The following is a 26380-nucleotide window of genomic DNA, read 5'->3' on the forward strand; positions in this document are numbered from 1 at the left end:
GTCCTTTGGCTCAGTAGACGGAAGACATTTTATGGATTTATTGATTGGTTTTTCTAGATAATTTATTCTAAGCTTCAGTAAAGTATTGCTGCAACTGCTCAGCACAAGTGAGGTCACATATCTGTCATCTTTCTGGCTTCTTCATGCAAGATGAGATAAATGGATAACTGAGATGGAGTGAGTGGAGCCCAGCAAGTACTGTTTAACCACCATCTTCTCAGGCTTTTCCTCAGAGCACAGACTAATGCAAAGAAAAATAGCACTTAACAGTCTCATTAGTTGACTTGATGGCATAATTGTTCCCTTTTAAAAATTAAATAAACAAAAGATCAGTGCAGCTGAGCATGAGAATGGAACAGCAATGAAACAAAAGCAGGATCTAGAAGAGAATCCTGAGGTCAAGGCACTCCCTTCTATGCCCAAACTAGAAAGTAATCTTTTCCCTGGTTTTTAGGTGAATTTGGTTATTCAGTTAGGATGATTTATGTCTTGCATAAATGAAATAAATTATGAAAATGAGTGGTTGGAAAGGTGGAAATGAGTAAACTCTTGGTGACGGGAAGCAACAGGAGTTTTCACAAATGCCATTTAGTAATTTTGATCAACAAGGAAACAAGTGAGGAACGTTCTGCGTTCAGGGGAGGCTTGATTGAGAAAGGGAGAATATGACTGGGAAAGGGAGTTTCCTAAGAGACCTAATGAGGTTAAATCAGTTTGTCCAGCACTTCCTATGATTTGTTATTTTTTGACAGGAAAAGAATAGACAATGTATGCATTGTTCCGCAAGAACATGGAGTTCAAGATCTGTTGTAGAGTAGGCAACAGATGCCTTAAGACAGATCAGTGTGGTAGTCATTTTTTGTCCCATTCCATAATTGCTAACTACAGCATTTAGGGGCAGCAGTTGATTTGTAAGGGATCCAGAAAATTTGGGAAATGGAGAATTGCCCTGCATTTGCTTTCTCCTGAGACAAGGAGGCACAAAATAACAAAATGAAATATAAACCTTTGTAAATAAGTAGAATCAGTTTTAAATAGCGTTAAGTTTGATGGCTTTGTAACAGGAGCAATGGGAAATAACTGGGGTCCCTGATTCACAGAGAAGAAAAAAAGTGTGGCTGGAGAACATACTGAGAATTCTTGTATAAGATAAACCGTTGTAGTTGGCGTAGTTTTAGGTCCTTATGACCTTAGTACAAAATAAGTGTAAGAAAAACAGGATAGAAAAACAGGACGTGGGGATGGCGAGTATCTGGGACTAGCAGATGTCCAGGATGGGCTGCAGCTAAACTGACTGATAAGTAGAAGGACAGGATGATTGCTATGTCTGTAGTGTTAATGAACCAATTAAGCTGGTGTAAACATCTACTGCCTGCTTCAAAGGCTGCCAGAAGTGATGAAGATTGTTGGAAGAAGTACACAACCCTCAGAGACCACCACCACATTTTTGTGGGAAACTTTCTGGAAAATGATGTAATTCATACGTAGCCTCATGAATATGTATGCGTGCCCAGTGACTATATAAGGACTGCTTGTGTAGCAATACAGGGACACACGCTAGGTGAAGCTATACCCCGTGTCTCCTGGTGCCGCAATAAAGAATACCTGCTTGCCAACTTAAAGTTTGTTGGCGAGTTTGTTCCTGGAGTTTTCTCTGAATCACTCCCACCTCCCAAAGAAAAAGGAAACAGAGAGGAACAAGTAGCATATTTAGGTGATTGCACAAAGGCTTTAGAGGTTCTTTAGAACTGCAGGCATCAGCGCTCCCCCAGGATATGCCAGCTTTGTCTGCTAATAGCAGACCCTGGGAATGAACAGCCAAATTGCAGGTCACAACCTGAAATTCCCCAAGTACCTCCAGAATGTCTGCACTGAAATGACTCAAACTCAATAGGAAAGGATGTCAGATGTGACCCCGATGGCCCACTGGAATCCGGAGCAAACAGTTGGATTTAAATCCAATCAATCTTGCCAGTAAGGTGATTGAACACCCCTTACAGCAGGGATTGTCCTAAGCGTATGGACTTGGGCAAGTAATTGATCTCTTCAGTACTTTACAAAACAGATGTCCTGCAGGCAGCTGTGGAAATGAGTTAGAAACTTGAGGAGGAATGTGGCTGTCAGTAAAAAGTCCAGATGAAGACTTGTTCATAGTTGTACTGTTACCATGATGTCTAAATACCCCTGAAATTCAAAATGCGTATTGCCAAAACGGCAGTGTGACAAAGAGCTGATATTGTCATCAGTTTCCAGGTGAGAGACTGCAAGAAGGACTGACTGCCTGAGCATGAGGCACATAGCATCACAAGAATTTGAACAGAGGTCTCTGAGATCTGAGGTTATTACCAGCTGTATGTCCTCCCAGTACCAGATGTGCTGAAATAGACCCATGTGCAATAGCTATGCTTCCCTCTGGTGTCTTTAAACCAGAGGTCTCCAGAGTATGACCCATGAACCACTTGGGTTCTGCAAGTCTCAGTATGTGGGCTGGAAAGTGCCCTGGTTTTTACCTCTGTAGAGCTTAAAGGTATGGTATTACAGAGGATCTTTGCTATGTAGCTAAATCCTGTGTTGTACCTGGCATGGGGCCCTCCTTGAGCAAACATTTTGAGAGACTCTGCTTTAATCTGTGAGAGGAAAGTTCTGTAGTGTTTGTGTCATTAAAGGGACTGGACATTTTTTAGAGTTCTTTGTTCTTCAAAAAAAAGCCTGTCAAAAGGTATTTAGATTCCACCTTATGCTGGAAATGGTAGTCCTTGTTCTCACTAGCCCATGGAGCATGTGCAAAGTACCTCCAGTTGCCAAACACTTTATGCCCCATCACATACTTTAAAGGAGGTTTGTCAACTGGAATTTTCTCCCCTGTACCAAAGTCAAATGCAAAACGGTAAAATGAACATGTGGGAAGCTCTTAACCTTTCCTGTCTAGCCATGACACACTTGCTCACATTATTTATGGGACAGTTCTAGCTATTTTGTATTAATCAATCACTCTATTACAATGTCAAAACTATGTCAGCAGGAACTGTGTTACTTCTTGGCTCCAAGGTAAAGAGTCCTTTCTGTCCTGTGTTGCTTATTCCACTTTCGCCCCCACACAAGACTTATCTGCTAATTTTACCTCTCCTGACAAGACTGTATACTCTCCCGTGGATGCCAGGTTTAGTACAAGTCAATAGTACTCTTTCATCATGAATAAAGCAAAACGCATGCTAGGCTAAATTAGGGGGAGCAGGGCAAGCTTATCAGGGAGAGCTTATTCTGTTCTGCCGCGTGCTGTTGAAACCACAAATGGATCCAGGTTTGAATTTCCAGTCAAAGAGGGAAGCTAAGAAACTGAAGGAGTTCAGTGGGGCTTCAAGATGGTCACGATCTGGAGCCCATGGCAATGCAGAGAGGTTGAGGGAGCTGGGCTTGTTCAGTCTGGCAGAGAGGAGGTGAGGTGGGGAGCTAACAGTCACCTACGGCTGCCTGAAAGAAAGTTACAAAGGCAACGGAGCCAAACTCTACCGTGGCGTTCAGTATAAGGGGCTAATGGCTACATACTGTGTCTTGGGAGGCTCAGGTAGCAATTTTACCCATCCCCAGAGAGGCTCTAGAATCTCATGCTCCAGGGATTTGTAAGACACAGCTGGGCGAAGCCGTGGCTGACCTGATCCATTGTTGGCTTTGAGACACTGGACTAGAGACCTCTAGGTGTCCTTTCCGACCAAGGCTCTGTCTTCTCCCTTGTCTCTCAAAGTTATTTCACATCAGAATGGTTTATTCTTACTTTTTCCCCGTTTGGTTTTTTTTTAACGTAACTCTTTTAGTTTCCCTACACCAATTCTACTCAGCCTCCTCAGTCTCCAAAATGCTGCTCTTGTGCTGTTGAATGTGGCAATGGGAAGTACATTTAGCCACTTCAACTTTCCTGTAATCACACTTCCTAAGACTTACTCCTTATCCTCAAAAGGGGGTTACACTTCTCTGGTACAGCTTCTCAATGACATATCCTTCTGCTCTCACCTGTTACCTTCTGTCTTTACTCCTTGAGTCTTAGGTTTCCACATTTTCCTTCCTTGTGACTTTCTGGAGTGCCAGTTAGGATTTGTTCTTTTACATTGATGTTAGTCTGAACACAGCATTCCTCTGAGCCCTAGCATCACTTCCTATTTTCAAGTTCTTGAATTTGAAAGCCCTGATAGAATATAAGCATGCCTTTGTAGAGCTCATGCACAACGCTTGCAGATTTCATTGCAAGTGAGATCTCGAGTCTCCAAATCTGAGGTTCTCACAGATCTTGGTTTCAGGTGGCTCTAATTCGTTTGTGTCCTCAGCTTTTTCATTTTTTGGATTTCTGTAGATACGCTTCAACACAGTGGGTTTAGAGCTAAGTTATAGGCTCATACAAAAATCAGACATCAATGTGAGGTATGAATAAGTCTCTTAGTTATGGTAGCAAGAAATGCTGTAGAAATTACTGCTGTAAACTCAGGACTGCAACATCCACCTTGAAGTTTCTTTATTAATATTTAAAACAATTAAAAAAGGGGCCCTGCCATTGCTGGCTAGTACTAGACCTGCCAGCTTAAAACATGCAGTTGACAGCAAAACCTCCTTCCCCCTTTGTCTTTCCAACACAGGTAAATGCACTGTACAGCTGTTGATGTGGGTCTTTGTGGTAAGACTTCAGCATGAAGCTGTGGTTTATGTGGATAAAAAATCACAATCTTTGTGTCTCTACATGACTTAGTCCAGAGCTTTGGTCTTTCCCTGCCTTTGCCTAATGGGAATATTTGTCCCAGAGCAGTTTTAAGGTGGTTTTGTATTGTTTCAGGCATAGGGTTTGTTGCTGCCCTAACTTCTGTTTCTGCACCCAGTTTCACCACAGGGCAGTGTAAGCAGTGCTGAGCCTTTTTGAAACTCTCACTGTAAATTACCAAAGTCAAACTCCCTGCATGCGTCCTCTTTTTACTCTTTTTACTTGTGAATGTCATAATCATGATTTGTAAAAGTCATTTTAGTGAACATTTAAACACAGTGAAACTGTCTGTCTGTTTTATTGAGATTGTTAGTTCCCTGAGACAGAAATGGTGTTCTTTTCCTGTATAACACCAAATAGAAGGTCTATGCTTAGTGACTGATAATGGTATAATTAATATTGCAATAATGCTTTTTCTCTCTTTCTGCAGCCCCAGGCTGTCCAAACTTCCTGGTTGGGTTTTGAAAGATGGAAGCACATTTCTGGACAAGGTACTATAGTGATGGTTAGAATTTTCTTGCATGCAAAAAGCTCCCTGACAGGTTAGGAGCCTGCACTGCATGAACAGTACTTCCATGCTGACTCATCGCAAAGGTTTCTATGTGTACCTTTTTCAGCCACGATGTCCTTGTATAGCAGAACATTTTGAAACAAAATGCTAATAGCAACATGGAGGCTTTCAGTCTTCAGAGGTAGCCTAGCTTTATAAAAAATCCTCTTAAAATTCAGAAATCGTCAGTATGAATATTTTCTTATTTCATGGAGCTCCATAAATAATAGTGCTTTGCCTTCTAAGAGTGCCTTTTATTCAACAGTCTCACTTTTCTGACACTAAAGCTTCATAGCATGCTTATAAATGAGGTTGGTATCATACCCTTTTTTAGGCAGGAGAACTGTGAGAAAGTGAATGGTTTTCCCCTCATGGGAGGTCTCTTACAGAGGAAAAGCATGTCTTTGGCCTCTGAAATCAACATGTGTTCTGCTGCTGGACATAGCAGGGAGGATATTATTTCCAGCCCCCTAATTCTAAGACACAGGACTTACCCAGCTACACGAGAGACACAGATTTTTTTCCTTTTCCTCTCTTTTCATTACTTTAGTTTTGTAGGCAGAATTTAGCTGGAGCTTCAACCAAAACTAAGCACTGCAGTGTCCAGCTTGATCTACCACAGGGGAACAATGAACACAAAAATATGTCAGATGTTGGTAAAATAGGCAGATATATTTCAAATGTGTGCAGCAATAGGCATCAGTAGAAAAAATACAGTTTTAATAGACCGTTCTCTGACTATGTGAACATTAAAGGAAAACAGTAATAATAGTTGCTTTTGTAGGGGACTTTGAGGTGGACAAAATGGATTGATCTGATTTTTACAGACAAGGGGAAGATCATAGATTAAAGACCTGATTTTTCTTCTCATTGGAGACAAAAGAAACTGTACAGGCAGCATTTCTGTTAGTAAAATAGTAGCAGCTCTATTCAGAGCACATGCTAACTGGCAGTCACACAGCCACAGGGGCTCAGAGAAGGAATGAAATTGCTCAGCTTGAATCCCCTGGAATTTGTTTCTCCTGAACCCCAGCCTTGGTCTCAGAGCTTTGGGCTCCCTTCTGTCCAGCAAACGGGTAGGCTGTCAGTATATTTCTATATGTGATGTATTTACATTTCTGTGGTGCTGCTGCAGTGTGGGCTTGGGAGAAATCTTCAAACTCGCTCAGCATCAGTGGAAACTGTGTTAAAAATTTAAAGGCGGCATCTCTTACCTTCACCTTGACCATTGTAACTGCTTGGAATGGTAAATTCTTTGACCCATGCTGGAAAAAGGCAAGAGAAGGAGTCAAAGGGGGGTGTTTTGTCATGTCGGGTGGACATTCCTGTTACAGCACTCTCTGGATGACAGTTATAAAACTTAAGTCCTGGAGAGGCATTGAAATTTGCTGCGATCTAGTTTTAATCATTTTGAACACCCTTGAGATGAGGTTAGGAGACTTCTGCCACTAGATGTAATTGCTCATTCGTTATTAGTTGGCAGGTGCACTGTAATTATTAAGAATTGAATTCAATCTTTAATTCTCTTAGTCTGAAGCTGGCTGAGACCACTCGCTTTGGGACAAGCAAGAGAAGCATCCACAAGAGAAGGCAGAGCAGGTGATAGGTAGCCTGTGAGGTGTGTTAGGACCAAAGTTGGGAATGTTTTTGTTCCATACATTATCCTGAAGAATGTGACTTTTCATGTGACAAAGATTTCTGATGTCAGCCTTGAAAAAGAAGGAAGAAAATAGAGGACTAAAGATCCAGTAGAGATAAGTCTAACAAAAAGTGCCACGTGGAGCTTAGATCCACGGAAGATGTTTCATCAAATGGTCTGACACAGGGGCGAAAAATTGTATTCTGCTCCTAATAAGACAGAAAAGGTTTGATGTTATTGGGAACTAAAGCTAAATTCCAAACTTGTAAGACAGGCAGGGCAGTCTAAAGGTGCCATGCACACCTTTACAAGAGCAGCAGTTCCGAGAAGAGTGGTCTTCATGACCCACTTTTCAGTTCGTACTTTACTTCTGGTTGACAAAGTTGGTTTGCATTGTTACACATTTCCCAGCCAATACATCTGCGGTTGGAAGAACAGAGAAAATGCAGCTTCACAGGACAGCACCTCCTCCATGGCCATGGCAAAACCAGCCACAAAGAGCCACGGTATCTTTCCTTACCTACCAGAGCACTGTCTCTGTTCCTCCAGATGAGGATCTGATTCCTTGAAGTCTGCTTACGACAAATTGTATCTAGAAAAGGGATAAACATTATGTAGGAGTGGGCTGGAAATTACCTGGGATAAAGAGAAGGTTTTGAAAGAGCAAAATCTGCTGTACTGGAATAACATTGCATTGTAATTTTGTGTCTTTTCTATTGATGTGCTTTTCTTACAGGAACTAAAGGAGTGCTCTGGCCATGTGTTTGTAGACTCCGTGCCAGAGTTCTGTTTACCAGAGGTGAGTTTGTTCAAAGTCATGCTGAAAAATCTGATTCCATTCTATCATGTGGGAGAAACTTGCTGAATTACTAAATTTATCAGCACTCGGTAAATAATGCTACTAAACCCTCTGTGTTGTTAAGGTGCCTCTAGTATCTATGACACTGGAAAAAGGGTGGAAACGGGCCTTTTCAACAATGGTTTGGGCAAACTGGAAGGTCTACTTGAGCAGATCATTATCTCGTAGAAGAATAAGACTTCACTGTCTCTTTTTATGGGCCTTCCAAAGACAATATGACTGAGCTGGACTTAAGTATGACAGGATACATGTGCTGATCTAGATAAGAGCAGTGAATGAAGACAAGGAAAACTACTTGTCTCTAACCACAGATGCATGACCTGCCTAGTGGAGCTCCCCTGGGGAGCCGACTGTGTGGTTAAGCCAGTGTTTGATTCTGCTGCGCTGCACTCAGATGTCCTGTTCTGCTGGCAGCAAATTGAGGTTAAAAAGTTTGCTGCCTTCTCAGCTTTTCATCACTGCCTCTTTGAGAGAAGGGCTTTACCTTCATATCCACTGACATAACTGCAAGTGGCTGCTTCCCAGGCTGGTTTTCTTTTTTCCAAGAATACCTGGGTTAAAAAGAAAAAAAAAAAGAAAGAAAGACTATTGAAAATGTTAAATTAACTGTGATTACCTGACTGATCAATTAACAGTGTATACAGGGTAGCTGGAGAAGTAAAAAGCTGAGCGAAGAGTGGTGAGGGTAAATGATGGGGAGTAGTCTGGGAATAGTATCCTCTTTCCTCAGCTGTGTTCGGACTGTGATAACATCAGTTCTTTCAGTTCATGTTGGGGTGTTTTCTCTGTCTTTCAAAGGCAGAGACAATTTGCTTTTGGGCAGTGATTTTTTTTTTTTTGTCCTTTCTGCCTGACCTTGTTGACAGGAAGTACAAAACACTCCTGGAGGGTTGTTGTCAGCTTTGCTGGGGTGCTGGCAATAGCATTTCTGCCTTTTCATTCCTTTCAACTCACCTCTTGCTGCTTCTGATTCTTGTTGTCTTGGTTCTTCTAAGCAAGTTGGCAGCTCTGGCACTGTTTTTGGCAAGTGGTTTCAACAGATCTGTGTGTAATTGCTCGTTCTCCCCAACTGGAATGGATATAATTGAATCCCACACAAAAAAAAACAACAAAAACTTAATAATTTGAGGTTCTTGTGAGCATTCCGATTACTGTCCTGTGCAAGGGAGGAGTGTAGAAAGCATCTTTATACCTAGAAATTATGGCCCAGATCTTGGGAAGGAGAGAGTTTATGTTCTGGATTCCCTTCAACCGTATACAGTCATAATAATTTGGGGTTTAAGGTGCTTCAGCTAGGCTTTCTGGTTACTTTGTTGGGCTGGAAAATACCCACATGTGTAGCTTTAAATATGACTGATGGGGAGTTGTTGCTTCCTTGCATCGGTGTTAGCACTGAATGTAACTCTCTTACAACTTGGAGATCCAAACTAGCTGCATGTCACTGTTGTAGGGACTTTACAAATGGCATCTCAAATGCTTGTTCCCAAAGTTCCCAGGAGGTGCCAGGTCTTCTCCACAAGACCTAGAAGCAGGTCTGCTAGTTGTACACATCTTATCTCGAGCTTCATAGTCTCCCCTGTCTGGGGGGGGGGGGGGTGGTTCAGATGTCATGGCCAGCGGAATGCATCAGCAGAGTAAAAATGTTGCTGGTGTTTGGCAGAACAGTCTAAGAAGGAGCTTGTGTGAAAGAGCCTTTGTCTTTTTCTTTGTCTCCTTCCATGCCACTTCTTTTGAAGAAACTTGTATGCAAAAGCAGTTAGTTTGAGAATCACAGTATCACTTCCAGGAACACCATTGCCAAAGAAAGCCAAGTTTTGAATGTAAGCCAGAAGCCACAAGGTTATAAGAGGCTGTCTCAGCAGCAGAGTACACTTCCACATGTCAGAGTGCAGGGTGCAGCCCTGTCTTTGCTCGGCAACCCCCTGGTCTCTCTGACTTCACGTTCAAGAAATGGTTTAATCCTCTTCTGTTCATAGGCACTTTTGGTGAGATTGCCACAAGTCCCAGGGAAGATTTTACTTTGCTTTGGTTTTGACGCCCTTTTCATCCTCTTAGTAAGTGCTTCTAGCATGCTGAGATGTGAGATGCTTAAGCTTGTAAAGTGGTAGTCTGTATCCTCCTGGTGGCTTGCTAAGGGCTGAGTGACTCCCCACTTCATAGAATCATAGAAAGGTTTTAATTGGAAGAAACCATAAAGCTCATCCAGTTCCATCCCCCTGCCATAGCAGGGACACCTTCCACTAGACTCCAGGTTGCTCCAAGCCCTGTCCAACCTGGCCTTTTAACACTGCCAGGGATGGGGCAGCCACAGCTTCTCTGGGCAACCTGTGCCAGCACTTCACCACCCTCACAGGGAAGAACTTATTCCCAAGATACATCTCAATCTCCCCTCTGTCAGTTTAAAGCCATTCCCCCTTGTCCTGTCCCTACAGGCCCTTCAAAAAGTTCCTCTCCAGCTTTTTTGTCAGCCCCTTTAGACACTGGAAGCTTCTCTAAGGTCTCCCTGGAGCCTTCTCTTCTCCAGGCTGAACAAGCCCAGCTCTCTCAGCCTACCTATCATTGGAATTGCTGTAGAGGTGCTCTAGTCCTCAGAGCATCTTTGTGGCCTTCTCTGGACTCGCTCAAACAGCTCCACATCCTTCTTATGCTGGTGGCCCCAGTGCTGGATGCAGGACCAGGACTGCAAGGGGGTCTCACGAGAGCAGAGTAGAGGGACAGAATCCCCTCCCTCAGCCTGCTGGTTATGCTGCTGGTGATGCAGCCCAAGACGCGATTGGCTTTCTGAGCTGGGAGTGCATGCTGCTGAGCCATTTGATTATGGTCTGGATGCAACTGAAAAGCAAGGCATGAAGAGCCACCTTGGTAGGAGCAGGCATCAGCAGATTGATAACCACATAGAGAGTATTTCTACCTGACAAGCTTAGTAAAATAAAAGGGTGCCTTGTCACAAATCTGGGGATGGTGTTTCACCTTCTGCACTCAGCTTGGAGATCATGCCTCCAATATTAGCTGTGATCATGGATTGAAATCATGAACGCTTAGCTATGAGTTAAGCAGCTTGTCACCAGAGCACCATGTCAGCCCCCTCAAAAGCTGAGTGACCTACTTTCTTGCCTTTTTCATTCAAATTGCTGGACCAAGCCTTGTAATCAGATAATATGTGCTTGATGAGTGTTGAATTCCATTAGCTGCTCTATAATAACTGAGTTAGAGGTCATATATCTTGTAAATTTCTGACTTGACACCATTTGTGTTATAGCACTACCAGTAAATATTTCTAACTAAAATTCTTCTAACAATGTTTGAAGTCTTTCCTTCTCTGAACTACTGTCTAAGCTGTCACATCAAAACAAGTTGGACCCACCCATCTGTTTTGTTGCATCCTATGAATGAGCTTAATCTTGTGTTGTAGAAAACATGAATGATAAAGATGCCAAGCATTTAGTTTGGGAAAATATGAGAATTATTTTAAGCATAAGAATAAATACAGTCTACATTCATCTCTCTCACTCTTCTGGGGCACAGTACTGTGTGCCACAATAAAAAAATACAAGACACCATGCTAAATCACTAACTGATGTCTACCCAGTGTTCCTAAGGAAGTGCACACAGCAGTTCTTTGATAAAAGAGCTTCTTTTAACAGCAGCCATTTCATGACATGAAAGACAGACAAACCCAGGACATGGTTTCCATTTTAGATTTTAGAAAGGAATAATTTTAGGGGGCTTTTTAAATATATATTGTGAATTTTAGGGAAATGTTATTTCTTTGCCACAGCTGGCACATGCCTCTCCCTGGTTTTTTAAACCTATTGTAAACTGGTTATATTTGTGCAATATAAAGTTTAAAGAAAAAAAGAACAGGGAGTTTTTCTGCCTTTGCTTAACCTGCATGAAAGGGTTACATATTGCTTATCTCTTTCCTCTGTTTTCAGACTGAGCTGCTTGACCTCTCCACAGTAGATGTAATCTTGATCTCAAACTATCACTGCATGATGGCATTGCCCTATATCACAGAATACACAGGATTCACTGGAACAGTTTATGCCACTGAGCCCACTGTTCAAATTGGCAGGTAAAAAGCCCCTTAATATTCTCTTACTCCTCTTTCATCACTCCTAAGCAAAAGGTGTAAAGGACAATATGGGTAGAGGAGTGGTGTCTAATGTTCCGAAGAGGCTCTTAGGCGGTAGCTGAACACCAGCCAAGTCCTCAGCGCTGCAAACGTGTTAACTCAATGCTTTCCAACCTCTGGAACCATCTGTCTTCAACATTTACAGCAGCTGCTTTGTGTAGGCAGTAGATGTGGGGTGGTGGATCTTGAGTGGACTGAGACCCCTTGGGCAGCAATTACCATAAAGCCAACTTCAAACCTTCAGAAACCATGAATCAAAGATCTCTCCTGCTCCTCTCTGCTCCCTTAAACAAAAGAGGAATCACCAGTCTTTTCAACAGTAAATGACTTTGATTATTGCCTTGTTGTTTTTCAGTGTTTGAAATTTATATCACACTTTCCTTCACACCATGGAAGGGAATTTAAGCTGGCTTCATCTCAAATGAGTTGAGATACATAAGCTCTGAACTCCAAAAAGGAACTCCAAAGAGAGAAAAACAGCAGAAATATGAGACTGAAGTAGAAGATACAAGGCCTGACAATGCAGTCAAAACCTTAATACTTGGTCATCAAATTTCATAGTCTTTTTTTACAAGTTGTCTGTTGATTGGATAGGTCAGTACCAAAGGCTGCAGGTTTGGCCCTGGGTGAAGTCTCACTGACTTTGTGCTGTGTGCATCTCTCATGCAGAGCAGCTGCCACGTTCAGTAATGTCGTGGTTTAAGCCCAGCCGGCAACCCAGAACCATGCAGCCGCTCGCTCACTCACTCCGCGCCTCCTTCCTCCCCCAGCTCCCGAAGGGATGGGGAGGAGAATTGAAAGAATGTAACTCTCATGGGCTGAGATGAGAACAGTCCAGTAACTAAGGTATAACACAAACTACTGCTGCTACCACCAGTAATAATAATGATAAGGGAAATAACAAGGGGAGAGAATACAGCTGCTCACCACCTACCACCGATACCCAGCCTGACCCAAGCAGTGATCTAACCCTTCTGGGTAGCTGCCCGCAGTTTATATACTGGGCATGATGTGCTGTGGTATGGAATACCTCTTTGGCTAGTGTGGGTCAGGTGTCCTGTCTCTGCTTCCTCTTGGCTTCCCCTCCTCCCTGTCAGAGCATGAGACTTAGAAAGTCCTTTGTCAGAGTAAACATTACTTAGCAACAACTAAAAACATTGGTGTTATCAGCATTGTTCCCAGGCTGAAAGTCAAAACCATAGGACTGCACCAGCTACTAAGGAGAAAAATGACTGCTTCTGCTGAACCCAGGACAAATAATTAGAGACCAGATTAGGCCATGGTAACTGGACCTCTCTGTTAGCACTTCAGGGCAGGAATCTTTGTCTGTTGAAGGTCCTATGCAAACTTCCCATGGCAGAGTAATTCTCCCATTGTGTAAAAGCAAACAGAAACTGAAGGCCCTTGTAGGTGAAAGGAATTGTATAAATATGAAGTAGTAGTAGAACTCTCTGATATAACAAGGTAACAAGCATAGTCTTGTTGGAGAATATATTGGTGTGGTTCTCCCCACCCCAAGTAATTCCAGGTGCCATTCTTCTGCAGTAATATCTGACTTCTGCCTTCAAGGGGAAACATTCATGCAATTACAAATGCTGTTCAGTTTTGGGCAGTGAAATCTGCAATGACAGTTTTTAATGCCTGACATTTTTCTGTCTTGAATGCTGTATTGTGCATTTTTAGATGGGGAGAGTTCACTCTGACAATGTTCTTGACTTCTCTAAGTGATAAACAAGCATTGGCTAATGAGTTTTCTTTGTATATTTTGTCTCATTCCGTATGAGAAGCAGTTAGTAACAAAGAAATCATCTTGCACAGCAGAAGAGAGATTTGTGAGTTCCTCTTGTCTTTCCACTTTCCAAATAACCCATAACCCAGTGGGCCAGATCCACTGCTGTTGCAACCAGTAGATAGAAATGAACTAGCTTGAGTTTGAAACACTCAGTGAAGAAACAGGGGTAGGATGCCTCTGGGAAGAACCCCTCTTTAAAAGTGCCTAATAGTGTTACAGTTTTTGTAGTATTTTGGAAACATTTGGGACAAAGTTCTCTCCTGTGTGAAAGGCTGAAATACTAATTTAGCTACCATGGATGTCTTTTCAGACTTCTCATGGAAGAACTGGTGAATTCCATTGAACGTGTGCCAAAAGCTCAGTCTGCCTCCATGTGGAAGAACAAGGAGGTACAAAGGTAAGGAACAAGCCGCCAGCAAAGGGCGACTGTCCTAAAACACTGACCAAAGTCTAGAATTCGTTGTAATGATGAATCAGCTGCCACCATTTCAGATTTGCTACTGCCACCGAGCAGAAAAAAAAAGCCTAACAGTTTTACAGCTATGACTCCTTGGATCAGTTCTTTCTTTCAGCAGCCATCGTTGGTCATTCAAACAACCATGCAACTTTGAACCTTGGAGGAAGACTTGGTAACACAAAAGTCTTCTCTGATCTCCGCTCACATAGTTTAGCTTCATGATGGTAGACAAACCCAGCAAATTTTTGTATTAACTTGTAAGAAGTTGTTGAAATTAGCAAGCAACTTAAACCTATTTATATTGTGTTGGAGTAATTTTAATTTACAGTATTTACATTAATGTTTGCTGAAATGATAAGAAAGTCAAGCTACAGCTGTTGAAGGTCACTGGTGGCCAACAACAGAGCAGTGCTACCTTTCCTCCCAGGACTTACAGCGTCTTTTATACATGAAGAGCAGAGGTGTGGGGGGTTATTTTTTGGCTTTTCAAAACTTAGAAGCAAATTGAAATCTGCATAGAAAAGGTTAGTTGCAAGCTCTTTGTCCGTTATTCCATCAAAACGTAAAAGGTGCTCAAAATTGAGGTCTTCCACATCTAGAATTTTGAAAGCCTATGTAATCTGAAAATTCTGCATACAGGTTACTAATTGCAGATAATGCTTTCCTTGGAAATAAAACAGATTTAGGTGCACAACATGTTCTATGGAGGAGACAGTTTCATTTTTAGCACATTTTAAAGATAGGGACTGTTGATTAGAAAGTTATTTTTAAAAGCTGCTTTGTGCATTTTTAATTGATCTCCCAGTTTTCTACTCCTAATTCTTAACGTTGCTTGATTTAAAGCTTTACTAAAAATGAATTATTTCATGCACTGTAAAAGTAGTCCCGATATTTTCCAATATCACAAAGCAAAGGAATGAAAACCCCAAATTAACGTATTTTTAGCTATGCATTGTACTGCCCTGCTGAGCTTAGGAGCAGACTTAACTCAGCACTTTAACTCTTACTCTTCTGAAGAAGGCAAATGAAACACACACATAAACCAAAACCAAAGGCAGTGAAGTTGAGCAGGATTTTGTGCTGGTTGATGTATACTCTGGTCAGAATTTTATTGTTTTTTAAATTTTGGGTCAGCTAACCTACCCAGAACCACTCCTGAAGCTCATAGTGTTGTGAAGAGGGAGGATTAGAGCTGTTATTCTCATCACACTACTGCATGTGTTTAGTATGCATGGTTTAAAGAAGGATCATATATCTTGGAGCTCATTTAATGTCACTTTCCTGGTGGTCGTATTTTAGAAAAAGTGCTGTTTAGCACTTTGTGTGCTGTTGACTATTCCAGGGGCGAACACAGAGAACTAATCTTTGTTCTGATTTATCTGCTAGAGAAGGCTGAAGTCTCTCTGTTGGAGCGGTATTTAAAATGCTTTTCCCTGTCTCATGTTGCTTGGGAAGTACTCTAACATCAATAATGCTTCCTTGGTACTGTTAAGTAGCTGTTGTAATGGAGTACCAGATGAGATAGGAGGATGGTATAAGAGCCTACCCCCCTGGGGTAGACAGCATCCTGTCCCACCTATGAGGACATTGTCCACATCCCACTACCATATATCCACACTGACACGTCCCACTGCCATAGTATGGTATGTTGGGAACCTCGATTGGATAGCAGGTCCCTCAGCTTCCATGAAGTGCACACATTGCTCAGATATGAGACAGAGGCAGAGCAATGAAGTGCTGTGCTCGTGGGGATAGTCAGACGTAGTACTGCAGCTCTTCAATAACTTAAGTCTGTGTACTGAAAACTCTGCCTTGAGACTGGTATGAACCAGTGCATTCTGTGAGCTGGAACAAGGGGATGAGTCCGAACTCTTTTTCCAACTGTACCCCACCTGTGCTCTGAGTTTCCCCCTTCAGCTCCCTATGCTACTATAATATGGAGCTCCTATCCACCATAGAGGGTATACAGGGACTTAATTAATGTTTGCAAAGTGTTTTGAGATTCATGGTGACAAGTGCCATGCAAGCGTAAATGGAACTGATTATTATAGCATGTGAGCAAACATCTACTGATCCACAAATTAACACCTGGCTAATAGCACATGCAGGGTTGGACTGACATCCGTTATTTAAGAAAATGTGATCCTTGATGAATTTTTTTTTAATAGTTGGCAGTTACTAGAACAGAATACATATTACTTCTGAGTCTAACTTCAATTTTCTAGGCTGATCAATCACCATTACTGCTTTACAGTTCATCTGGTTCTACTCCAAATAGAATAAAACACAAAGTATTATCATCTTCATTAAATAAAGTATTGAAGCATTTTAAATGCAAATACTGTATAAATATAAAAGTTCATTATAGTGGTTTACATTTTTTCATTATCAGATCCAGTCTGAACTAATTGCTTAGCCAGTTTTATTACCATTGGTTTTTATTTTAAATGAGCAGTCTCGTGGAAGCTCCATAGATGCTCACCCAGGATATCTTTCACACAGATTAGGATTCAGGAGGCTAAAAAAGAAATTTGCCCTATGAAAGATGCTTTGTCGACTACCTATTTGATGGTTTCTTCTGTATTTCTATCAAAGTGTCTGAAACAGGCTATTTCCTGAGGCAGAGGACAAGAGAGGCCAGTATTCTGATCTGGTTTGGTACTGCATCCTCCTCTCCCTTCAAACAAGAACATGTTATGTTATACAGTATATGTTATTTGCCTTGAACAGGAGGGACTGTCTCTCTGCAGATGCCCAGTTAAGAATACCAGCCTCTGAGTTTCTTAAGCATAAATTTTATATACCAACCACAGGACCATGCTGCTTTATGATACCTTCCTGTTCATGGCTGAAGGCTGGCTGTCCTGGCATCTGCCCATGTACATCTGGTTGTTATGAGGTGATCCATAATGGGGTGTTGCCATAGTGTTAGTAGATTGACTCCAGACTTTAAAATATCCTCTAGTAACTTGCTGTACAAGTTTTAAAATGGCGGGTGGCAGGTTTAAATGCCAGCAGGCCCACATCTGAGGAATCAGCAGTCCTCATTATCTCCGTGTGCCACCTGACAAAGAATTAAACCACTGGAGAATTGTCCCATTGGTCTCTGTTGGGGATCAGAGTATACTTACTGTGTAGCCACAGAGTGAAGACTAATAGAAACTTACTTCAATCACCAAGGACAATTCCCCACTCTTCTCCATTACCTGTAGATATATTCTCCTCTTCCCAGAAGAGAAGCTCCTGAAAGCATCCAACACTAAATGCTTCTTATGGTAGGTTAAAGGCTTTTACAGGCAATTTGCTTCAGTGCAGTGGTGGACAACTATCCATGTTGTTTGGCTTTTTTGTTGCTTACGACTTCCCAAAAAAGATCTTGAAGACTTTGTTTGTTTCCCTAAGCACAGTATGCTTTCAGCTTGCATGTGCTGGAATTACAGTTCTCACACTAGACCTGTGCATTGGTCTTGGCAATAGCTGGCCTTAATCCTTTCTTCAGAGTCTTAAATTCTGGAAGAGTTCACTGACCTAGTAGATATAACAATAAATTAAATTCCTTTAAACAAATCGATCAAAGAAACTTGACCGATTTCCATAAATCTTTGGAAATTGGTTTGAATTAGCCTTTGATTTAGCATTGGTTTAATATACAAAAAATTCTCCTATTCTTCTATGCATTTGGCAGCTGTGCTGCTTCCTGCCTCAGTTCATGTTGCTAAGGAAGATTTATTTCCCAGAAGTTAGCTATCGCTCTTACAGCCTGTGACATTATAGTTCACTTCTTCCCTTGACGACGCTGCCCAGCTAACTTGCGATGTCTGTGAAGAGCAGAATGGATGGATTTTACTTTGGTGTAAAACATCTTAAATACTTCCGTGTAGGAGATTTCAAAGAGCTCTGCAGTGTCAGCTAGTATATCCTTGCCAGTATCCTGGGAAGGTAAGTGGGGAATTGGAGTTGAAGTCAAGGAAGCTGAGGTGTAGGGGCACATGCTCTTCAAAGAGACTGGTGACAGAAATAAGAGCAGAGCCAGCCTTTGTTCATGGTCTGGTACCTGTACTTTAATCACGAGACTGTGGCTTACTTTTGTTTTCAAATTCTTAGGAATATACATATCCTTAAGATATGCAAAATAAACCCTGATTCCAGATCCCAGTCATCTCTATCAGTTCTGGTGGTGCATTTCATGTTGACATCTCAGCCCAGCCATCATCTTAATGTGAAAATACCACAAGAGTTGCTGTAACACCTTCATCACAGCTACGTCTGTGATGAAAGACCTGAGTGGGAACAACTATAAAGAGAGCTGGAGGAGAGGAGTCTTTGGGTGAGGCAAAAATGAGCAGTGTGGTTGTGCTCCTCAACGTGCAGAAAGTTATGCACCTCACTTTGAAGCACAGGTGTATTTAAAATAAAAAGATAAAAGAAGAGAAAAATTGATCTGGAGCATGTAAATGGGTATAGAAACTGGTGGTCCATCAGGAAGTCCTGTCCTGAAAATGCTCACACCATTGATTTTTGCAGATTGCTGCCTGTCCCTCTGAAGGACGCAGTGGAGGTGTCTATGTGGAGGAAGTGCTACACCATGCCAGAAGTGAACGCTGCACTCAGCAAGATCCAGCTCGTGGGGTATTCTCAGAAAATTGTGAGTACCTGTAAAGCTGCTGCCAGGTCAGCAGTAACAACTTGTTTTCCAGCTTTTCTCTGGAAATGTCCTTCCTTTTCTGTTTCTCTTCTAGATCCTGTGTAAGATCTGGTTACCCTAGTCTAGGGAAAGCAAGATAAGATCATATTGAATGTCCTTCAGTCTGCCTCCCAGTAAGGGTTCTTGTTGGGTGAAATCCGGGAGTATCTATTTGTTTCTTCTCTTCCCCAAGAGGACCAATTTTAAGGCAGCGTATCTTCAGATTTGGAATTGATGGCTGGCCCACTGAGAGCTGGGAGGATGTACCAAACAAATGTATCCTCTCTGTCTGTAAGCCACATCCCCTTCTGAGTTACCATGTATCTCACTTCTGGGAATCTTTTGAGTGCTTTAGCCTCCACTTTCTTTTATACTGCAAATTAGGGATTGTAAACAAAACCTAATGGTTCAATCTGAACTTCAGAAACCCCTTTCCCAGGGTTCCCAGCTAACATTTGTTGTCTGTAAGGCTATTGACTATAACCCAGTGAAGTTTCTAGAATGAACTGAGCCAACAGTTCAGTAGGTTTCCTTATGGCTTGCAGGCAGCATGTGGGCCATGAGACCTGCTATTGTGGCTCAGGGCCGAAAGAAATAAAAAGGTGGGCTAAAGTAGGTTGTGTACCCAAAGCTTTTTCTCTGCTCCCTTTTCTTAAGCAATGGGCCACTGAAGTTTGGAGACTGCTATTTATGCGTAAGACAGTTTGAAAAAGTAACCAGTGCTGCTGTGTACTAAATTTGGTGGATTTGGGTTTGTGTGGTGCTGCTGCATTAGAGCTGCTGAAAAAGATCCCCAGCCACCACTAACATGGCTGCTGACATAAATAACAGCTGCAGCTTTGTCTAGCAGCTGGACAGGTTGAGGATGTTTGGATTCCTCATTATCCCTGTTACTGTTCATTTTTTACTGTCCTCACAGTGTGGATGCATCTCGCCTAATTTTAGATCTATGCATCTGAGCCAATCATTCTTTTATAGTTACCGGGAAAGGAGACATATTTTATCTCTTCCCAAAGCTAGCTATTAAAGTAATCAGATTCTCATTAGCCAGTTAACCCAAAATTGGGTGACAGCATCTGGAATAGTTTGCTGTCCATTTTCCATGTCTCCATATCAGCAGAACCCTAAAGCACTCCGAAGGATGGAGACCCTGCCTTGTTTTGCAAGGCATCCAAATACATATTGAGATACTAGAAAAAATATTAGTATGGCATGAATCATATGCTTGTTCTATTATTCAGTAACCAGAAAGTAGATCACATTAGTGAGGTATACATGGAGGCTTATTTTCGTTTTGCAAAACAAGTATAACACATTACTGTGTATGGATAAAGCAATCCACTGTCTAATGACACCTGGAAAGGAGACAACTATCAGGTTGCTTATGCTTAAAGCTGAAACTGAAATTTGGATTGAGTTTGCAGGGTGTTGTTTCTAAATCACTAGTAAATAGCATTTAAAAAGAAATAATGTTTGAAAGTGAGTGAGTTTGAGGTTAAGTTTATGTTTTCTAAAGCAAAATCTGTAACCCAGATAGAGTTTTATATCAGAACAGAACTACGTGTTCTTCGTTCTCTCCTGCAGGCCACTATCAGTAAAATTTGACTAAGGGAGTATAGCATCTTCAAAGATTCTCCTATAGTCTTCTTCAATACAGCAAAGGCAGGCAGAGGATCAAGACTCCAGCTGATTCCTCCATTTAGAGTTACGGTTGAGTGTGAACTCAGTTATACACCATAGAATTCACACAGAGGAGAGATTTTATGAAGGTACTACCTGAGGAAAAGCTTTTCATAGAACATGTGTCCTGTTAGACACAGGTAAATAAAAACAGCAGACATAAAGCTCAGGAAACCAGCTTCATAAGGGCTTTGACTAGCAGAACTACTTTTAAAATTCGTACCACTGATGATAAAATGACTTCTTCTGGCACCTCTCAGGGCTCATTCATGTTAGTGTCTCTTTCTGTGTGTTCCAGGAGCTGTTTGGTGCTGTACAAGTCACCCCTCTCAGCTCAGGCTATGCTCTTGGAAGTTCCAATTGGATTATCCAGTCGCACTATGAAAAAGTTTCCTATGTTTCAGGATCTTCTCTACTTACAACACACCCTCAGGTACAGTCCCTGACTTTTGTTAGTCTTCTATAGGGGAAGGTGTCTTTGCTCAAAAATGAAAAATAGCAGGGCTTATTCCAGCTGGGATCAGGTGTGGTATAGAAGCTGTGCTGAGATAACTGGTAGCAACTGACTAGACTTAACAGGCACTGAGAAGACATACTACCCTGATAAGTGGACAGGTATCAATAGTTACTAGGGAAAGATAACTAAAATTCTTTGCTATGGATGATTTGATGTTAGCTTACTAACAAGCTATGAAATTCTCCTTCACCTTAAATAGGAAATTTTCAACAGTTAAACAATAGAGCATTAGTGACTTTTTTTACAATCCATATTTCACTGAAGAGCCTTTACAGACAGTTCACAGACTGCTTCTATATCACTTCTGAAACATCCTTCCTTGGGAGAAATGATAGCTAACTGGCTGCCAACTTTTCCACCCTGCTCTGCTAAGGGCAAAGTCTTTATAGTGCTGTAGATGTAATTTCCAGTAAATTAATTCTCTCTAGATCCATAAATTCTTAGTGCAAAGAATGGCTTGAAGTTTGCAGTACTGTGTGCTTCAGAAGTTGTCAAAATAGTTAAAAGCAATATTAGCAGGAGGTATTTAAAAATAATTTAGAAAATGTGTCAGGTTCATGATGAGTAAGTAATTTCCCCTAAGGTGAGTATCTCCTAAAGAGCTTTGCTTATGAGCATCCTTCATTTAAAAGCTTGATCTCAGGAGCTGAACAACTGCAATGGATAAACCATCCTTAATACTATGGCTGCATGCAGCCATATGCATGCAGCATATCAGAGACTTTAAATCCCTTTTTCTCATCGGCCTCATAGTGGCCTTGTGCTTCTTCGTCACTTCTAGTGAAGGAGCAGCAGCAATATTTGGCAATATATGAATGGAATATTTGTGTGAGGAGAAACTTTGCACTGTAAAGTAATCTGGTAACTGAGAGTGTTTTCCCCTCACATTTTAACATTGACTTCTGGAGAAGAGAAGGCTCCAGGAAGACATACAGACAGCTTCCAGTGCCTAAAAGAGCCGACAAGAAAGCTGGAGAGCAGCTTTTTGAAGGGCATGTAGTGACAGGGCAAGGGGGAATAGCTTTAAACTGACAGAGGGGATATTTAGATGAGATCTTAGGAAGAAATTCTTCTCTGTGAGGGTGGTGAGGTCCTGGCACAGGGTGGCCAGAGAAGCTGTGGCTGCGCCATGCCTGGCAGCATTCAAGGCCATGATGGACAGGGCTTGGAGCAACCTGGTCTAGTGGAAGGTGTCCCTGCCTGTCACAGGGGGTTAGAACTAGATGGTGTTTAAGGTCCTTCCAACCCAAACCATTACATGATTCTATAATTCTATGACATGTAATGATGGTTCAGTTTATCAGGTTAGACTGGCCATACATCATAATTTTCCAAAGGTAAACATTTCTCTGGAAATTTCTGGTAAAATCCCTGTTTTTAAGGAAATTGCCTCCCCGTGGCAGGAAATGGTCTGTGAATGAACTGCCTAGTCACAGCCCATGAGTAGCATATCTGCACTCACTTACTGCAATCTGCAGAAGTAGTAGGAGTTAGACTGGGCAGTTTCAGCTTTGAGTGCAGGGAAAAGTACTGTGAGCCTGCCTGAAGCCCTAGGGACCTACTGTGTTGGCTGGCAAGAGGTGAAGCCTTGACTGTTCACTCTGCTGACAGTGTTGCTTGTCCCACGCACTCTGAGAGAGCTTCATTTTTTAGCATACAGTCCACTGCACTGTTCATCATTTTATGTTAATGCTTAGTTTGAAGGAATAGTTTACCAGATAGTTAAAATTACATCTGATTTGTGCTTTGCTTGCAATTTACTTGTTGTGGCTTAAGCCCAGTCAGCAACCCAGAACCACACAGCTGCTCACTCACTCCCAACCTCTCTTTCTCCCACCTGCTCCTAAAGGGATGGGGAGGAGAGTCAAAAGAACGTAACTCCTGCGGGTTGAGATAAGAACAGTCCAGTAACTAAGGTATAACACAAACCACAGCTGCTACCACCAACAATAATAATGATAAGGGAGTTCAACCACGACAAGTGCAAGGTCCTACACCTGGGTTGGAGCAATCCCAGGCACAGCTACAGATTGGGCAAAGAAGAGATTCAGAGCGGCCCTGCAGAGAAGGACTTGGGGGTGCGGGTCGATGAGAAAATGAACATGAGCCTGCTTCAGTGTGTGCTCACAGCCCAGAAAGCCAACCGTATCCTGGGCTGCATCAAAAGGAGCGTGACCAGCAGGTCGAAAGAGGTGATCCTGCCCCTCTACTCTGCTCTTGTGAGACCTCACCTGGAGTATTGTGTGCAGTTCTGGTGTCCTCAACATAAAAAGGATGTGGAACTCCTGGAACAAGTCCAGAGGAGGGCCATGAGGATGATCAGGCGACTGGAGCACCTCCCGTATGAAGATAGGCTGAGGAAGTTGGGGCTGTTCAGCCTGGAGAAGAGAAGGCTGCGTGGGGACCTAATAGCAGCCTTCCAGTACCTGAAGGGGGCCTATAGGGATGCTGGGGATGGACTCTTTGTCAGGGACTGTAGTGACAGGACAAGGGGTAACAGGTTAAAACTTAAACAGAGGAAGTTTAGATTGGATATAAGGAGGAAATTCTTTCCTGTTAGGGTGGTGAGACACTGGAATCGGTTGCCCAGGGAGGTTGTGAGTGCTCCATCCCTGGCAGTGTTCAAGGCCAGGTTGGATGAAGCCTTGTGTGGGATGGTTTAGTGTGAGGTGTCTCTGTCCATGGCAGTGGGGTTGGAACTAGATGATCTTGAGGTCCTTTCCAACCCTAACTATTCTATGATTCTATGATTCTATAACAAGGGAAGAGAATACAACCGCTCACCATCCACTGACCAATACCTAGCCCGACCTGAGCAGCGATCTAGCCCTTCTGGGTAATTGCCCCCAGTTTATATACTGGGCATAACGTGCTGTGGTATGGAATACCTCTTTGGCTAGTTTGGGTCAGGTGTCCTGTCTCTGCTTCCTCTCAACTTCCCCTCCTCCCTGGCAGAGCATGAAACTCAGAAAAGTCCTTTGTCAGAGTAAACATTACTTAGCCACAACTTAAAAACATTGATGTTATCAGCATTGTTCCCAGGCTGAAAGTTAAAAACACAGCACTGCACCAGCTACTAAGAAGGAGAAAAATGAGTGCTACTGCTGAACCCAGGAAAATATCCACCCCTTCACCACCATTCACGTCATGCTTAGATCCCACATTTTTCAATATACCATCACTCTTGTCTCATATATATATATATACACATACTTACACACACACACACACACACACACACAGAGTGATATCATTCCTTAGTGCATGGACCAGTCCCTATAAAGCTGCTGAGTTTATCCAGTCCATGATGTCGGGCTCCATCTCTTGTAACAGTCTTTCAGAGCAGGAGAGGCTGTGTGCAGTGTTGGATTATTGCCTGCTGATGACACCGCGGAACTCGTCTGGTCACTGCTGAGCTCGTCTAGTTTCGTCAAGGCTCATTCTTTGTTGGAATGATGGTCAGAGGGGAGTCAGGGCCAGTTGCTGGTGACCTGAAGACATCTAGTTGGTGGGCTATAAAAGTGCTACATAGCAGGCAACAGCATACAATTGAGCTCATTGGCTGTTTTCCCCTAAAATCAAATCCCCTTGAGGTACACATCTAACTTCCCCATCTTCCCACATTACCCACCAAGTATATCCAGGTCCCTGCACAAAAGCAATCCCAAGAGTGGGTTTGTCTTTACCTGAAGCAGGAATAACCCAGACTGTCTTCCCCAGCAAATTTTTTATGTGCACCACAGGAACTTTGTTCCCTTCTACAGTATGTAAAAGTTCTGACTGGGCTGGGCCAGCCCTGTTGGCAGATCCTCTGGTGTTGACCAACCAGGTGCCTTTTGGTAAATGTGTATCCCAATGTTTGAAAGTCCCACCACCCATTGCTCTCAGTATAGTTTTTAACAGCCCATTGTACTGTTCTATTTTCCCAGAGGCTGGTGCATGGTAGGGGATGTGATATACCCACTCAATGCCACACTCTTTGGCCCTAATGTCTATAAGGTTGTTCCTGAAATGAGTCCTGTTGTCTGACACAATTCTCTCTGGGGTGCTGTGTTGCCACGAAATCTGTTTCTCAAGGCCCAGGATAGTGTTCTGGGCAGTGGCGTGGGGCACAGCGTATGTTTCCAGCCACCCGGGGGTTGCTTCCACCATGGTAAGCACATGGCACTTGCCTTGGCGGGTTGGTGGGATTGTGATATAGTCAATCTGCCAGGCCTCCCCATATTTGTACTTCAGCCATTGTCCCCCATACCAAAGAGGCTTTAACCGCTTGGCTTGCTTAATTGCAGCACATGTTTCATAGTCGCAAATGACCTGGGCGATAGTGTCCATTGTTAAGTCCACCCCTTGGTCATGAGACCATCTATATGTTGCATCTCTGCCCTGATGGCCTGAAGTGTCATGAGCCCACCGGGCCAAAAATAATTCACCCTTATGTTGCCAATCCAAGTCCATCTGAGCCACTTCAATCTTAGCAGCTTTATCCACTTGTTGGTTGTTCTGGTGTTCCTCAGTGGCCCAGCTCTTGGGTACATGAGCAGCTACGTGGCGTACCTTCACCACCAGGTTCTATACCCAGCCAGTGATATCTTGCCACAGTGCAGCAGCCCAGATGGGTTTACCTCTGTGTTGCCAGTTGCTCTGCTTCCACTGCTGCAACCACCCCCACAGGGCATTTGCCACCATCCATGAGTCAGTATAAAGATAAAGTACTGGCCACTTTTCTCGTTCAGCAATGTCCAAGGCCAGCTGGATGGCTTTCACCTCGGCAAACTGACTTGATTCACCCCCTCCTTCAGCAGTTTCTGCAACTCGTCGCTGGGGACTCCATGCAGCTGCCTTCCATCTCCAATGCTTCCGAAGCACTGGCGGGACCCACTGAACTAGATACTTGCCCATACTGTCCTACACACCCTGCCACTCATGACTGTCCAGCCTTGGTGAAAATATTTTGGTGGTCCTCCTATATCGTCGTCTAACTCTAGACAAGACCCAAACCCAGTCCTGCGTAGCTTCCTCAATCGGACAAGATCAGGCATTCTCAGGGTGGTAACACCATAGGCAAAACATAGAGAGCATATGCAGCAACAAGCTGGTTCCCAGCAAGAGGAGCAGGGTGCTTTCAAAGGCATTGAAAGGATATTCAGGATGTTTCACTCTTCCAGAATCTACTCCCACTGTAAATAGCGTGGTGGGGAAGCAGAGGGTGTGAGGGAATATCTTCTCCATAGAATGAGCCCCCAAGGAAAGGAAAAAGAAAGATATGTAATTGCTAAATACTTCCATTATATGCCTCCCAAAGTATAGAGGTGATGACCACACT

General features: G+C 42.8%; 1 protein-coding gene across 1 annotated transcript in view; it reads left to right on the top strand.

Moving 5' to 3' along the window:
- INTS9 (integrator complex subunit 9) overlaps positions 1 to 26380 on the top strand; it is an 82816-nt gene that overhangs the window by 5079 nt on the left and 51357 nt on the right. The window contains exons 3-8 of the mRNA XM_065681909.1: positions 5175 to 5235; positions 7670 to 7732; positions 11728 to 11867; positions 14030 to 14116; positions 18701 to 18821; positions 20839 to 20973. Coding sequence (XP_065537981.1) covers positions 5175 to 5235; positions 7670 to 7732; positions 11728 to 11867; positions 14030 to 14116; positions 18701 to 18821; positions 20839 to 20973 — 607 coding nt within the window. The remainder of the gene's footprint in view (positions 1 to 5174; positions 5236 to 7669; positions 7733 to 11727; positions 11868 to 14029; positions 14117 to 18700; positions 18822 to 20838; positions 20974 to 26380) is intronic.

This window comes from Lathamus discolor, chromosome 5 (genome assembly GCF_037157495.1).
Source record: "Lathamus discolor isolate bLatDis1 chromosome 5, bLatDis1.hap1, whole genome shotgun sequence".
Lineage (NCBI taxonomy): Eukaryota > Metazoa > Chordata > Aves > Psittaciformes > Psittacidae > Lathamus > Lathamus discolor.